Source organism: Onychostoma macrolepis, chromosome 10, assembly GCF_012432095.1.
Source record: "Onychostoma macrolepis isolate SWU-2019 chromosome 10, ASM1243209v1, whole genome shotgun sequence".
In the NCBI taxonomy this organism is placed as follows: domain Eukaryota; kingdom Metazoa; phylum Chordata; class Actinopteri; order Cypriniformes; family Cyprinidae; genus Onychostoma; species Onychostoma macrolepis.
In genome coordinates, this window is record NC_081164.1 from 4424448 (window position 1) to 4440680 (window position 16233).

General features: G+C 35.4%; 1 protein-coding gene across 2 annotated transcripts in view; it reads right to left on the bottom strand.

Annotated features, from left to right (window-relative positions):
* galt (galactose-1-phosphate uridylyltransferase) overlaps positions 1-16233 on the bottom strand; it is a 127979-nt gene that overhangs the window by 92717 nt on the left and 19029 nt on the right. For both annotated transcript variants that reach the window (XM_058789143.1, XM_058789142.1), the window contains exon 7: positions 7845-7967. In XM_058789143.1, the coding sequence (XP_058645126.1) occupies positions 7845-7967 (123 nt within the window). The remainder of the gene's footprint in view (positions 1-7844; positions 7968-16233) is intronic.

Genomic DNA, 16233 nt, shown 5'->3' on the forward strand with positions numbered 1-16233 from the left:
TGTTAGAAACAGAAACACCCAATCTAAATGGAAACTGGCCTTGCCTAGCAGGGTTCCGCTTCTCCTCACAGGCTTGTGGGTTTGCCAAGAGCTGAAATTGAAAATGTAGCCAAATTCCAGCCTTCCTGAGCTGAGCTGTCTGTCTGTTGAGCGTCTTTATCCTGGTAAAGTAGGCAGTGTAGCCAAAGTTCACAGAGTTGCGGTCATGACTTGAGGTAAGATCAAAAGAAAACGGTTGGGATTCAATATCAATGGGACGTCAGAAAAAAAATGAAAGCCAAGTGTGAAAAATAGGCTTCAGGAGTCTGGCCTTATTACTTTCAAATAAATTATTGAAATTGTGAGGGAACTTTAAAGTAGTCAAAGCTGTGGAAGATCCAAAGACTTCAGGTGTGTGTGGACAAGCAAGAAGGAGGTCAAACTGGTGTCCAGGCATAAGGCCACCATCATAAACAGTGAGTGGCCAGCATTCATTTGATGGTAAGCATTGCTCAGATGCATTCACCAACACAGTCCTTAAAAGCTATAACTGCTGCTACTAAAAGCTCTTCTGAGGAGGAATTAGTCAGGTCATTGCCTGACTTACAATTACAACACAAATATATGTATTTTTAGAGACATATTTCTATAATATACCAGAACCTCAAATGTACTCTGGCCAAGCTCTGGTTAAACATATTAATTATAACTCGGCTATTTAAACAACTGCAAATAAGGAATGGAAACAGGGTGGAAATATTTAATATGTGATTATACTAATCATACTAATTTCAGTCAATCAAAATAATTCAATTCGAGTCACGTTTATTTGTATAGTGCTTTTTGACAATACAAATCGTTGCAAAGCAGCTTCACAAAAAAATTTAAGTTTCTACATTATATTAAGGAGTAGCTTTTCAGTGGTTGAACAGGGTTGAAAGTTTGAAAACAAGACAAACCAAATAATACAATTTACTGATAATTGTGCTATTATATCACACATTTATATATTGTTTCAGCTTTATGTCACTTTAACAAAAACAATTTTTAGTCAGCGGTTCTTGTCCATAATAAACAACAATGTGCAACAGACTTTGAGTCAAAAGGTTATGCAAGACTAAAGACGAACAGACCAGAAAGACTTGTGGGAAAATCACACCTCACATGCTCATCAGAGTAATGTGTGAATCTTTGTCTTGTTTTGTATGCAGGACGAGACGATCGTCACATACAGATTGTTGTTAGCCGTCTACACACAGCTTATTATACACCCAGAGGTATAAATCACCCAGACCCAGATTGTCAGACATTATTCTGTTTACTGTAATTGAAATTCTCATTAGGTTTTATTCACAATGCCTGAATCATATTTACATTTGGCAAAAGTTCCATTTTCAGAACGACACACAAGCCTTGAGAAGAGCCAGAGAGCATTAGCAATTCACAGGACATCAGGCTAAAGCACAGGAACAGCATGGTGAATTTTGCCTCCAGCTGGCCAGCACATTTTTCCTGACCCCCTGCCGCCGGGACATGAGAGACTAAATGGAGGCCCTGTCAGCCAGAGCTGCTCCGTGATAATAGGAAATCCCAGGTCGGGGAGGGAAGCCCCGTGGTGCGAACGAGATGAGTCATTGCCATTTGCTCCGATACGCTCGTGACAACGAGAGATTTCTCACCTAGAATAGGCAGCAAACCAAACCAAGATGGAATATATCCAGCGTATTATAATACAATGGAACAGCATTTAATGAAAAGAATGGAGCAAAATGAACACAATGACGGTTGAATTCAGCAGCGCCGGACACATTCATGTGGAATTGGCTTATGATGCAATGAATATGTCAAATTATGGATCGCTTGGTGCACAAAAAAATGTATATCCGAGTTACTATATCTGTTTGGACATGGTAATGCCATTATATGCCATTAAATATATATGGGATTATATTTAATGCCATTATATAGTTTGAAACACCATAGTAAATGTACACTTTTTTGAAGGAAGTCTTTATGCTAAAAAAAAAACAGAAAAAAAAAAAACAGTAATGCTGTAAAAAATAAAATAATAATAATTTTAAATAACAATTCTCTATCTGAATATATTGTCAAATGTTTTTTTTTTGCTGTGATCAAAGCTGAATTTTCAGCATCATTACTACAGGCTTCAGTGTCACATGATCCTTCAGAAATCATTCTAATATGCTGATATTTGCTTCTCAAGAAACATTTATGATTATTATCAATGTTGAAAACAGTTTTAAAGCGGTAATTTAATTTAAAAACAGTAGTGTACTGTAAATGGTAATCATACTACGATACATGTTGTACTTCCATTATTTAATATAAACTTAAAATTCATAAAAATCTAGTTTTCACAGATTAATCACAGATTAATGGTAATAATTGTAATTAATAATAATACAATTAATAATAATATGTAATTACAATATGATGATTTGGGAAGAAAAATTGCTTAATTTTGTAATTGAATGATGTCACAATGCAAATGCAAAATAGGCTTCATTTTCCTCCTTTAGATTAGATGGTGAAATGTGAGTTGGACATGTTTTTGAAAGGTTCATGCAATAAGACTGCTAATGCAGTCTTCACTTCACAATTGGCATTATTATAATTCCATCACAGTACTCATAATCTTCACGAGGGCTTTGCGTTTGAGCCGAGGGACTTAAGGAGCAGCCTGAGCAATAAAGACATGTCTCCAGCATTTATAGATGAAAGCAAGAAGAATGTAGTCCAGAATAAGGAGAATGCATGATGCTTGACTGATGGAGTGAGCACTGGGAAATATCTCACAGAATAAATCACTGGTCTGATATTACAGATTCTGAAGTAGTAAGCAAGTACCTAAACTTCACGTAAACTTTACCTTACGACTAAATCACTAATAATAATAATAATGTTAAAATACATTGAAGTGATTCATTTTTAATTAACATGTTGAAAGTGGGACACAATGTTATGAACATTTCTGGACTGCATTTCTTAAAAGCATCGTAAGCCTAAGTAAAATGTATGATTATGGCATAATTGGTGTTCTGTAATCCAAGGAATCTAACAAGACCAGTCATATGACAAGAGGCAAAACTGTGTATAAGCTATTATCATGTTTTGAAATTGCATTATTAATGGTTAATGGCTTTATATTAATGGTTTATCACTTTTGAGCAATAGGTGGCACTGACACCAAATTGATGTGGTGTGGTCAGTGTGACAATGATAAACATAAAGTTTAGTGTCAATATGTCAAAGCTCTGCAGAGATACAGCCTTAGATGCACTTTGGTATAATGCCACCATTTTTTCGCCAGCATGTTCTGAAGATGATCTGAGCCAAATTTGGTGAAAATCGGACCAATGGTCTAGGAGGAGTTTGAAAAAGTAGGTTTTTTTTAACATAAATCAAAATAGCAGACAGGAAGTTCATCCAATTATGGCATAATTGGTATCGATGTTCCCAAGGAATCTATAAAGACATGTCTCATGACAATAGGCAAAATTAATCAAAAGTTAGAGTTTTTTTTTTTTCATTACAATTTTGACCACAAGGTGGCGCTGCCACTAAACTTTTTGAGTACCTTCAGGGCATAGTGACGAAGACACATACCATGTTTCATAACGACATGCCACTGCATTCGTAAAATATAGCATTTTATGACAAAATTAAAAATGGCTGACATGGGAAAATTTTATATCGTTTGATTTGGAATGTCACACCGATTCTAAAGAGAGCTCCAAATGTAAAGAGACCAGTCTTGTGATTTTTGGCAAAACGATTCAGAAGTTATAAGCCAAAATTGTCATTTTTTTCACATCTCCTGACCACTAGGTGGCACTGTGCTGAAACTGTGCAGGTAACCTAAGACCATGGTTGTCATAACGCACACCAAGACTGCATCCGAAAGCTTAGGCTGCTGACTTGTTGCCTTTTTGCCTTATCAGACAATGACTTTGCAGGCAGCATTTGTGAATGAAGGCACCTCACAAATTAATTTTGAACAGGCTTCTGAGGCAGCGTAATGGTTTAATGATCTACAACAAAATAGAGCAAGCTTTGGAGATAACTAAGCAAATATTGAATTACTATAATACTGATTTATAGCTAGAAGTTGCATAAAAACAGTAAAAGGTATGCCTTCCTACCTTGGAATGCAGCTTCCAAAGGCAGCGTTTTTCAGTTTGGTCTGAATATGCTAAAGCATTGCGGAGATATAGCCTCAAATCCACTTCGGTGAGCTCTTCAACAAATTCGCAAAATCAACTTGATTTGCATATTGCATATATATATATTGTATATTTTATTTTTATTATTATTTTTTTTCTAGACCTTACGGTTCAAAAGTTATTAGTACAAACTTGAGTGCAACTTTGGACAAGTGGTGGTGCTAGACAGTTTCAGTTATAGACTCCAAATTTGGTGTGGTTACTGTACAGACTGTCCTCTATCTGTGTGCCAAATATCACAACTTTTTACTATACAGTTCTATGGGATGCCATAGACTTCCTGTGCGGAAGTAGAAGAAAACGATATACAACTATAAATATAAAACAAATAAAGCTAGGAAACATCTTGTAATGTATCCTTTTAGAAAATTAATGTTTACAAAACTAATTTGCATTTACAACTAACTAACTGTCAGTCATGTCTTGTGTTTCCCCCTCTATGCCCTTATTTGGTCCTTCCTGTTCCTGTCCTAATTTATATGTTAAGCTGTGTGTTCATTATCTTGTGTATATTAGTTCCTGTCTGTTCAGTTAGTTTTGGTCTGGTCTACTTGTTACTCCCGGTGTTCCTGTGTGTAAGCCCTGCCTTGTCTTGCCCTGTTTGGATTTATTAAAAACTGTTATTTTGAAGTTACTCCTCGTCTCCGTGTTTCTCGTTCCTCCCCGCTGTGTGCACCGTGACACTAACTAACTAAATAAATAAATACATGTTGATTTTTTTTAACATTATAGAATTTAACATTATGAATGATTATCTTTTTTTGGGGTATAGTGGTATATAATATCAGAAATTCTCCTGGAGAACATAAAAATTCAAACAGGGTTTGAATTTGACTTCTTCACTCAGAAGCCAATTTCGCTATTAAACAGTTTGAGGCTGTCCACACTAGATGTGACAAAGCAGGCACTGCATATCACTTGAACTTTGTGTCAGTACATTATAAATAGAACGAGGCATCAGTTTACTGTTGGGGATTTGTTTTGTCGCGCTGCATCCAGTGTTGACAGCATCACTGATCATAATGGCTTCTATTGTATTTTGTTGCGCCGCTCGTGTCCAGTGTAGACACGGAGTGAGTCTTCAGTCATTTTTCGACTCTTTGTTATTGCTTCAATGCAAAGGAAACCAGCATGTCTGCCACATTGTTATTTGTCAGGTATGTTTAAGTAAGCTAGATATAGGCAGATGCTGCGCAATTATTAATCATGTTGATGATGATGATGACTCACGAGTTCAGTATTTGTGCTAAATCTGCACAGATTTGGCTTAAATGAACTTGCCCAAGAAATTAATGAGTGAATATAATTTATGAAAAGTAATCCACCAAATTGGCTAGTGATTTGACAGAGTTACCCGCCACAGCTGATTTTTACCCGCATTTGGCAGGTTGGCAGGTGTTAATTTCAAACCCTGAACATAATGTTTACAAAACAAATAGATATTTATTTTGTTAAAATACATTACTATTTTTATTATTGATTTTAATAAAAATGTTTAAAGTGGAATGTAATACTATGAACTGTCATGGTCAATATAATGCAGCCACAAGTGTTCAAATGCTGCTAGTAACAAACAAACCCATTTTAGCATGTATACTAAATAACACATCACTGTTAATCATATTTTCCGTCTGTTACTCTCACTGTCTACTCTCTACTCTCACCCCCAACACAAACACACTCACTCTTTTTTCTTGATTACTTATGATTTAACCAAGTTCAGTATTATGTCAGCCTCATTATGCTAATGGAAGCGTTTTCTCGTTGCGTTGCATGCTTAGCTAGCAGATTGCGCTGAAGTGCGAGAGCAGGGGATTGGGCCGTGCGCGCTCAGCTCTTCCCTGCTGATTCGGCATGCCATCAGCATCCTGCCCAGCACAATATAATGATCAGGGACCAGGTGACACACACAAGAGACACACAGCAGCGTGCTAGAGATTCAACCGCGTATGCTAATGCTCCAACGCCCCCTTGTAAAGCATGCAGTGGGTGAGGAGCACACTTTACAAGGGGGTGTTGCAATCGAGATAGAACACAAACATGCAAACAAGAAGGGATGACTTGTTATGGCAGACAGTTATAGACAGGCCTAGACAGAATCTGTGGACTTTTTCTGCATTTTTGGCACTGAATTTCAGCAGAACGGGTTTAAACATGGTTAAACATGCTAAACATATTTCAGAATACGACATTACACAAGCTAAAAGCTAGGTCTGCCCTCGACTAAATATTTTTCTGGTTGACTAGTGATTTGAAGCATTAGTTGACTAATCGCACGTTTATTAATAAACCATTTAAATCATAATAATGCGCCTTTAATTGTCTAGTAAGCGCTCAAGCGCATGCATAAAGCTGGCCACGGCACACCGGCAGAAGTAATGATTGTGAATGTGTCAGGGAAAAACAGTAAGGAGGCTACATTAACATTTTAATAATTCATTGTTAAACTAGTGCTTTTTTGTTTTCGGTTTAAGAGATGAAGTCGGCGACACTGACTCGTCATCTCCACAGTACTGGACACGCCTGTATGCATGTTTCATACGGATTACATAATCTGAGAATATCTGTTTTCCGTTTGAATTGTCTTATTTGAAAGTAGACATTTCACTCTCTATAGATATATTTTTAATGTCTGTAAGGCAAAGATATACACAGAGTTTCGCGCTCAAGTTCACAGAGACTGAGACGGCAGAAAGCGCATCCTGTTTGCTTTCATTATTTTACAAAAGCACCATGTTTTGTTGTTATTGTGAGTGCACACAAATAAACAGAGTCTTTACAGATTTTAAAGATGTATTACTTTATGAATTTAAATGACAAGTACAACAAAATTACTAAAAGGTAACGACAATTTAAGTAAAAAAAAAAAAAAACAATATAAGAAAAAACATTGTCACTGACCCACCTGCACTTGTACACTTGTACAGCTCAATCTATTTGAAATAGCATTAAAATGACACATATTTTTGTTTTCCTCTAAAGGTCAGGTAATAAAAATGAATTATTATTATTATTATTATTATTAAAAAAATATTATTAGAACTTGAGAATTACATTTCACTACACAATAGTAATGTATTTCTGTCATAATTTCTTTAAGTTAAACCAGACTTTTATTTTGATGGGTTGTTTTAGTTTTAGTCTTTTAGTTTTACTTTCAGCTTAAGTGTGTATTTGACACTAGTTTTTTTTTTTTTTTAAATGAAATGGTGAAAAGCTTGTGAAGTGACTATCTGAGCAGCTCTGGAGATGAAGTTCATGTGTTCAAGTCTTCATACAATTCAATATGATGTTGTTTTATCACTCAGCCCTAGGTGGAGTATCACTAAATACCAGTATACACGTCTCAAATGGGTCTGTAAAGCTTTGACTTCAGGCCTACCAGCTGAAAAATCCCCAAAACCGCCTTAAAACCATCAAACTACATCATTTGGACCAGCTCGGTGGCCAGCCAAGACCAGAAAACCACCTTAGACGGGTTTATGCAGTTTTTTTTCCCCTTAGCAGGGCTGTCATAAGCACTCACACTGTGGTGGTGAGAGCCTTTACAAACTATCTATAGGGAGTTTTAATGCTGACAGACTTCTGAGCGCAGTGAACTGTCGTATGTGGGTGTTTTACCTGTGCTTGTGCCTCCATTCGAGCATACTGAACCAGCAAAGGCTCTCCGTGCTTCTGCAGGAAGTCTCTCTGACAGCGCTCCGCCAGCGCCGCTTCGTTGGGAAGAAAATTACTGGCCCAAACCTGGAGAGACAGCACAAAGACGTGAAACCTGTGTGGGAGTCCCACTAATCAGACTCTGTTGATACGGAAAATCTTTAGAACAGCTTTCAGGGACAAAAACAACATTTTGGCCTCACATAATCACAAAAAGAAAAAAGAAATCCCCTCCAACTATAAAAATAACTAGAACAGCAAAGCAGGCCCGTATTTAATGTATGCAAATTGATAGTGAAGTACAGTATGTAGCCAGCGAAGCACGGAGAGCACAGAAATACATCCAATTATACTTTGCAACTAGTGGAGTTGGTGCTTGCCGATAACATTTCTCCCATCTTTAGCCTCGTAGAGATGATTTAGGGAAAGCAATTGGAAAAGACACTTAAAAACATTCATCTTTCCAGCCGACAAAGACACCCTGCACTGCCCAGAGAGAGTACTGACACCGTTTCCCATACATCTTCAACAAAAAAGGCTTCTGAGAGAGATTCTGCTTCTCCGATACTTCTCCTCAAAACGGAGCTCCCTCAAGAGCTCTCTGCAAACATATCTTCCTGAGGAAAGAAACTTAGTCATTACTCACTCCCGAGACAAATGCGATTTTCTGCATAGAGATGTTGAGTTTTTGGGCGCTCAATTTTAGCAATTTAAAGCATTGCCACACACGCATGGAAGACTCTCTCAAGGGTCCTTACCATGAATTTACCACAGAATATTTTGCAGTTAATTCCAATTGATAAAACTTTGAAAACTGTATGTTAAAAATAAGTGTATAGTGTAGTATTTCAGATGGATTTTCCAAGTCGGCACATGCTAAAATGGCGCATGCTAAAACAGTTCTCTATCAACTTTCTCAGTTTGAGTTTGTAGTAAATTGTGGAAAAATATTGCTGAAACACTGTCTTTTAGGCAAGCTATGTTAAAGAAGGTAAAGTTCACTTTTGAAAGCATCTTGTCATATTGCAACGCTAATGCTTGTGAATCTAATTCAAATCACAAAAATGCACAACAAAATACTAAGTAAATGAGATCAATTTTGATTACATTTTTAAATTTTGAGGTACATTTTGAGGTAAAAACACCTCAAAAAGGGCTACATTTAGATTAAATGAAAAATACATTTCATTATGGCTTTAAAAATATTAGCTGAAAAGTTTAGCAAGAGCTTGAAGGTAATTATTTTACCTAGTTGCTAGCACTGGATACACTATAGGTAGCATAGGCTGGTCTGGTATTAAGACAATTTCATGATGAGCTAAATTTTTTAGTACTTGCATATTAGCATAAATCTGCATATATAGTGCGTAGTAGACTAATTATGAATTTGAGTTAATTCAATATCACTACATTCAGTATTTAAAGAAACAGTCATTCTATGAAGCACATGCAGTGAGATGATATCTAACCAGGATACTTTTGACAATAAATGTGAATTAATAATTTTTGCTTACTGAATGGCTAAGTGCCCATGATTGTTTTGGAAGGACACACTAAATTGATCAAAACTGACAATAAAGACATTTATAATATTACAAAATTGTACCTAATCAATCAACAAATAATCCTGAAAAATGCAGGTTTCCACCAAAATTTGAAGCAGCACAACTGTTTCAAACATTGATAATGATCAGAAATGTTTTTTGAGCAGCAAATCAGCATATTAGAATGATTTCTGAAGGATCATGTGACACTGAAGACTGAAGTAATGATGCTGAAAATTCAGATTTGATCAAAGGAATAAATTACATCATTTAACAATATATTCACATAGAAAGTTATTTTGAATTATAAAACTATTTATATAGACTAATAATTATCATTATGAAATAAATGTTTTTTTTCTCAAATATACGTTGGACACAATTATTGGCTCCCCTAGAAATTCTTATGAGTAAAATATCTCTGAAGTATATTCCCATTCATATTCACAATTTTGAGCACACCAGCGTGATTACGAGCATGAAATTATCCAGCCATGGCTTCCTGTTTCACAGAAATATAAATAGGAGGGAAAACAAAACAAAGGCCAAACTCCTTTAATCATCCATCACAATGAGAAAAAACAAATAATACATTTTCTGATGTGCAGCAAAAGATAATTGAGCTTCACAAATTAGTGAAGTGGCTTTAAGAAAAGAGCTAGAGCAGTGAAAATTCCCATTTCCACCATCAGGGCAATAATTAAGAATTTCCAATCAACATAAAATGTTAGGAAACTGCCTGGAAGAGGACGTGTGTCTATATCGTCCTAATGCACGGTGAGAAGGAAAATTGTCAAACAGCACCTACATCACCACATGTTGTTTGGGAGGGCTTCAAGAAAAATTCTCCTCGCTCATCCAAAAATAAACTCCAGCATATTCAGTTATCAGACACGACTGGAACTTCAAATGGGACTGGCTTCTATGGTCAGATGGAACTAAAAAATTAGCTTTTTAGCAGCAAACACTCAAGATGGGTTTAAAGTACCCCATGTGTACAATGAAATATACTTCTGTATTTTTGAAGTTGGGGGCCTATATTTCTGCTGGAGGTCCTGGACATCTTGTTTAGTCACATGGCATCATGGATTCTATCAAATACCAACAGATAAAAAATCAATAAGTGACTGACTCTGTTAGAAATCTTATAATGGGCCATGTTTGGATTTTCCAACCGTACAATAATCCAAACACAAACCTCAAAAACAACACAAAAATGGGTCACTGAGCACAAAACCAAGCTTCTGCTGGCCATTCCAATCCTCTGACCTGAACCCTGTAGAAAATGAGTGAACTGAAGAGAAGAAGCACCAACATGGAGCTGGGAATCTAAAGGGTCTGGAGTGATTCTGGATGAAGGAATGGTCTCTGATCTCTTGTCAGGTGTTCTCTAACCTCATCAGGCATTATAGGAGAACATTTCTATACTAATTTAGCAAATGGAGGTTTCAAAAAGTATTGAATAAAAGGGTGCCGTTAATTGTGGCCAATGTGTATTAGAGAAAAAACATTTATTTCATAATGATATTTCCCCTCATTTTAAATTCTTATTCTCCAATGAAAGGTTAGATTTTTGTGATTTTTTTCAATAACAGATCAAAAGGATTAACAATGCATATTTATTTCCACAGCCTTCTTTGATCATATTTACCAAGGGTACAAACAATTCTGATCACGTGTATATATATATATATACACATATACTTTTACAATAAGGTTCAATTCATTCACAATAATTCATGCTTTAGGCATCACACACAAAAACACGTATTAACTATTAAAACGTGTTAACTATTTTTAACATATTAATTTACATTAATTTATACCATTTTTCATTCATTCTTGTTTGATCACACCACATAAACTACTTGTATTGTTAAGTAATTATATTTAATTTAACTTTGCATGTACATGTATATGTAGAAATTAACATCAAAATGGTATAAAAATATTGTGTATTGCTATTTCATGTTATTGCATGATACAGTATGTCATTAATCTTAACAACTTGTAATGCATTACATGTATTCTTATGAAAGTACTGCATCAATGTTTTCTAGCTTTACTGGTTCTTTGGCAGAAACTATCTCAAATTTAATTTGCAGAGTCCCTGCAGCCAAATGGCAATTATTTTCTAGCAGAGACTGAAACAGAAAAGACACTTGAGCTTGTGAAATGTCAAGGTCACAGTCCTGCACTGCCTTTGCATGTTCAATGCAAACAGGCCGAATCCAGCAGCATCAGCTGCCAATACACCTGCCACCCCAGCGGTACATCTTCCCTCATCTCAGACCACATTCAGTACCCAATAAAAACTAAATTACATTTGATTGTTCTGCTCGTACTTAAAGTTTCAGAAATGCATCCAACTGCATTCATTTCGCATTTAGAGGTCTAATAAAAAGTCTCTTTTTAACAGCAGTGGGTAAAGTTTTCCAACACATACATCTAGCTTTTCATCATTGCAAACTCACCAACTGTTGTGAAGGATGACAACATCGCAAACAAAACAGGATGAAACGCTCAGAAAGAATGTATTTTTTCAAGTCGAGCTAGATGAAAATGAGTCTGTGGTGATAAATGGCAGTATGAATTTGAACACTGTGAGATATTCCCTGTGTGCGTGGTCATCCTGACTAATGTGACATGACTGGAGAAGTTTAAAGCTCACAGTCAATCACCGAGAAGCTAATTCTAATTCTTGTGTACGTTTCCATAATCCATCATAATCCATGAGGGAGCAGTTGTTATAATCAAGAGACAAATTTCTGTTTGCCTGCTGCCAAAAATAATTTAAAAAAGCAACTGTGAAAATGAGCTCTCTAGCTAAATGATGAATTAGACTCTCTGTGAGAACCGAGTTCTCCTGGGTTACAGGCGATTGCAAATAGAAGTATTTCCACACTCTTTTTTTAAAGCAAGCACTTCCTACAGAATCTAATACGTACCTCTGAGAGATTCTTTGACCTCAGTTTTCTTGCAAACCATTGATTTGGGTCTTAAAGTCAAGCTTCGCGGCTCTAAATGCACATTTGAGACTGATCTGACCTCTTGGGTTAAACAAGTTTTTGACTGAAGCCTTTCATCAAAAGGCACGAACGACTGAATATCCTCGTCCCAGTTCTTCTGTAACACTATTAAAACTGGTATATAACTACACAACTGACACGTCTCAGCTTTGACATCTTCTGACACATTTCTGACATCTTAGCTTTAACAGATGGGTTTTTATTTTACAAAGTTAGAAATTCAAACCCAGCAAGTAGAGCTACTTTTGGAGAGGAGTAAAAAATCGATTTGTGATTTCTCAGATAAAAATTTTAAATGCAATACAATAATAATAATAATAATAATAATAGTTACTATTATTGTTGTTGTTGTTGTTGTTGTTACTAAATAAAAATAGCAAAATTAAAAAAGCAAAATTAGAAATATTACTACTGTATTTTTTCACTGTAAAATCGAGTGCACTGGAAGAATTTGTGCTAGAAACCGTCAGAAATTGCTAAACTTTCTTATCTATTATATTATATTATTTATTATAACTTATATTTACAAAGAATATGCATGTATTTCATTGAATTAAACTAATTTAATTAAACAAATATTTCAAAATTTGCAAGTAGAAAGACTGAAATAGCATTTTCTTGCAAAACACACTTCAATAATCTTTATTTATAATTTTATTTTTTAAATAATTTTTACAGTGTATTGAACAAAGGTAATGGCAATTTAGTTTTACATTACAACTGTAAAAATACAATACTAATATTTATGGCTGTCATCATTTTCAAACATTATAAAAAGTGCTTTGCAATTTTGTTATGATTATTATTATTATTATTATTAACATTTATATCTGCATTTACATTTCTTTATTTAGTAGATGATTTTGTCTAAAGTGACTTACAATTATTAAGTTATAAATCTTAGTTATTAAAGTTATTAATTATTAATTTTGCATCCTTACCAGCAAGAAATAAATTACATTTCTTACAATTTCTCTTTATGGTCAAAATAAGGACCTAAAAGTTATCAGTTTAATTAAATTAAATTGTTTAAATTAATTAAGAAGAAAAACATGTATTATTTGCTTATTTGTATTATTTTTATATTTAACTTATAATAGTAATAACAATTATTATTATTATTATCGTTGTTGTTGTTGTTAAAATGAATATATATATAGTAATAATAATAATGATGATAATAATAATAATTATTATTATATTTAATAACATCACTTGTTTTATTTTATTTTGTATTTTATTATTTGAATAACTTACAGTAAGAACAGCAATGTTGATTATGAAAATAAATAGGGTCAGTTATTAATTTAATGTGGATATTAATACCTTCAGTGCAGTGAAACCAAATAATGTCCAGAGAAATCAGTCATACTATCGTGCTCTGAAACATTAGAGTCAAAACAAGGCACTTGCAGCCAAGAGTGTTGAAATCATCATAAGAAAGAATGAAAATGACTCATTAGATCACCTACATCCAACATCGCTGCTTCATTTAGGAACGTGTTTTTCCCCCTGCAGTTCACTTTTATAATGCAGTAAAAATTAAATAACACTTGAGAAAAATCAAGGTTGTTCTTTTTAAAGGCCTCGGCAATGAGAGCCATTTCCAACAAACATCTGGAAGCGAGCAGCACTTTGTTTGTCCGTGTTTATTCTGCTTCTCGAGGAGATGGGCCAAAATGTCTGAGCTTGCTTGGATTTCTGAAAATGAAGGATTTTGAAAAGAAAACGAATCATTACTCGTGGGTCACATCTCCAATCACCTCATCATATTTAGGGCGATTTCTACAGGGGCGCTCAGAAGCGGCCAGCGCCTGCATTAAAAGCAGATGAATAGAGCCGGGTTAAAGAAGACTGAAAGATTCAGTGTTTACAGAATATGAATCACTGTTGGATGCTTTTCAAAGATGTTTTTCCAACTCGTGTTCCATGACATTGTGGGAAACTGTGGAGCAGAGGCACACCTGCTGTTCACCAATAATTAGGCAATTAAGATTAGCTTAGTGTAAAACTGTGTAACATCAAGCCTCATTCATGAAACATGAGTGGAGCAAATGTCTGTGTAAATTGTTCCTAAAACTGTGCTTACGTAAATCACATTTGAATACTACGATAATGTTCCTTGCATTTATATCAGCGTCACCACAACACCGCTACTGAACCTACAGCACAAAACATACAGACTGTGTAGAAAGATTCTTCAACTAATGGCTTAGTTTATAATAAACATCCAACAAAATAGTGTAATCTAATTCCAAATGAGCCTAATATGAGTCTTTTTAGAGAATAAAAACAAATACAGAGTAACTAACATTGTTCAATTCCCAAATAAATTGATTCTAAAACTTTTTAGTGAATCAAAACCATACAGTGCAAACCAGAATCCAAACAAATTACGACCGACTGACTCTTACAGTATGAGCCAGGTATTTTTTAGTCTCTGAAAAGATTGTTAAAAATCCACAAAAATTCTATGTAAGCAAATTTTGCAAGAACAATTCATTTATAAATTACTAAACTTCACCCTCTCTGTTGTTCTGTGGTGGCAGGAACTTTAAAATAAAAAATTAAATTAAATTTTACTTACAAAAAAAATACAAACTCTACATTTCTCCAGCTTGCTTTATAATCAAATTGTCTTAAATACCTGGCATTGTGTATTGTGACTGTTGTTGGCTCCTCTTTTGTACGTTGCTTTGGATAAATCATCTGCTAAATGCATACATGTAAAATGTATTATTTATTACAGCAGGTCAGTAGAAGGCCGTTTAAATCAACTGTGGTTATAACTGGTAGTCATTCTGCTCATTTGCATAAAGTTCAATTGTGCTCACCTTTGTCTTGTCACTAATTGTCACTGATGTTCGCTCAAACCACCAATCGTTGTACCTATTCTTACACAAACTGTCACAATTTCTGCTTTACAAAGCATTTACACAGAATTAAATTCTTCTCATGTGTCTTGATCAAGACCCACTGAAGATAAAAGCCCTCTGGTGGTTTTCTGCTTGCAAAACGCTGTCAGTGTGAACGCACCTTAAGTGGGGCATTTATGTACAGCAAGTCAACAGGTTCTTCAGCCCGAGGTGATGACTACTTAAAAAAGCCCTCTCAGTATCATCGTTTTCATAATTGCTTTCACGCCCGTTCACATGAAGGCCTTTAGTTATGCGTACTTAATGACAGCGCTATTCCCTCAGAGCTCCATGCAACCTTTGAGGCTAGAAAAGTTCACACAGGTAAGCACTTTACTCAGAGAGCTATTGAAAATGAGGCCGGTGTGCTTATGCATTAAACATTAAGTCCCTGTAGACGGGCGAAAAAGAAAAACACTCATTTAATCGAGTCCATTTTCCCAAGAATTCCAATTAAATACATAAAATGAAATAAAATCCTTTGCGGCAGTGAAATCATAAAGTCCATCTCTCTCTCTCGCTCTCTGTTTTTAAAGATAATACCAGGCGGCCATGGGAGTCTGGCATGGCTTTAAACAAGCCGAATCCGATCGGTCGGCAGTCGCAGCTCCTCTGTATTCCGGCTGCTGATTTGAATGTCAGGAGTGATAAAGGAGGGTCGAGAAGGAAGAGATGGACGGAGGGGGAACTAATCGTGCAGTCTTCACGCACCCGTCCAGCGGCCCCAGAGGCCACGTTTATGAACCTCGGCAAAATAAAACGCCAGACAGCGGTCCATCACTCTCTAGAACAGCGAAGCACAAAAAAACCCATAAAGAAAGCACGACTCACAGTCAGTAAATATGCTAGCAGTGACAACATCAGA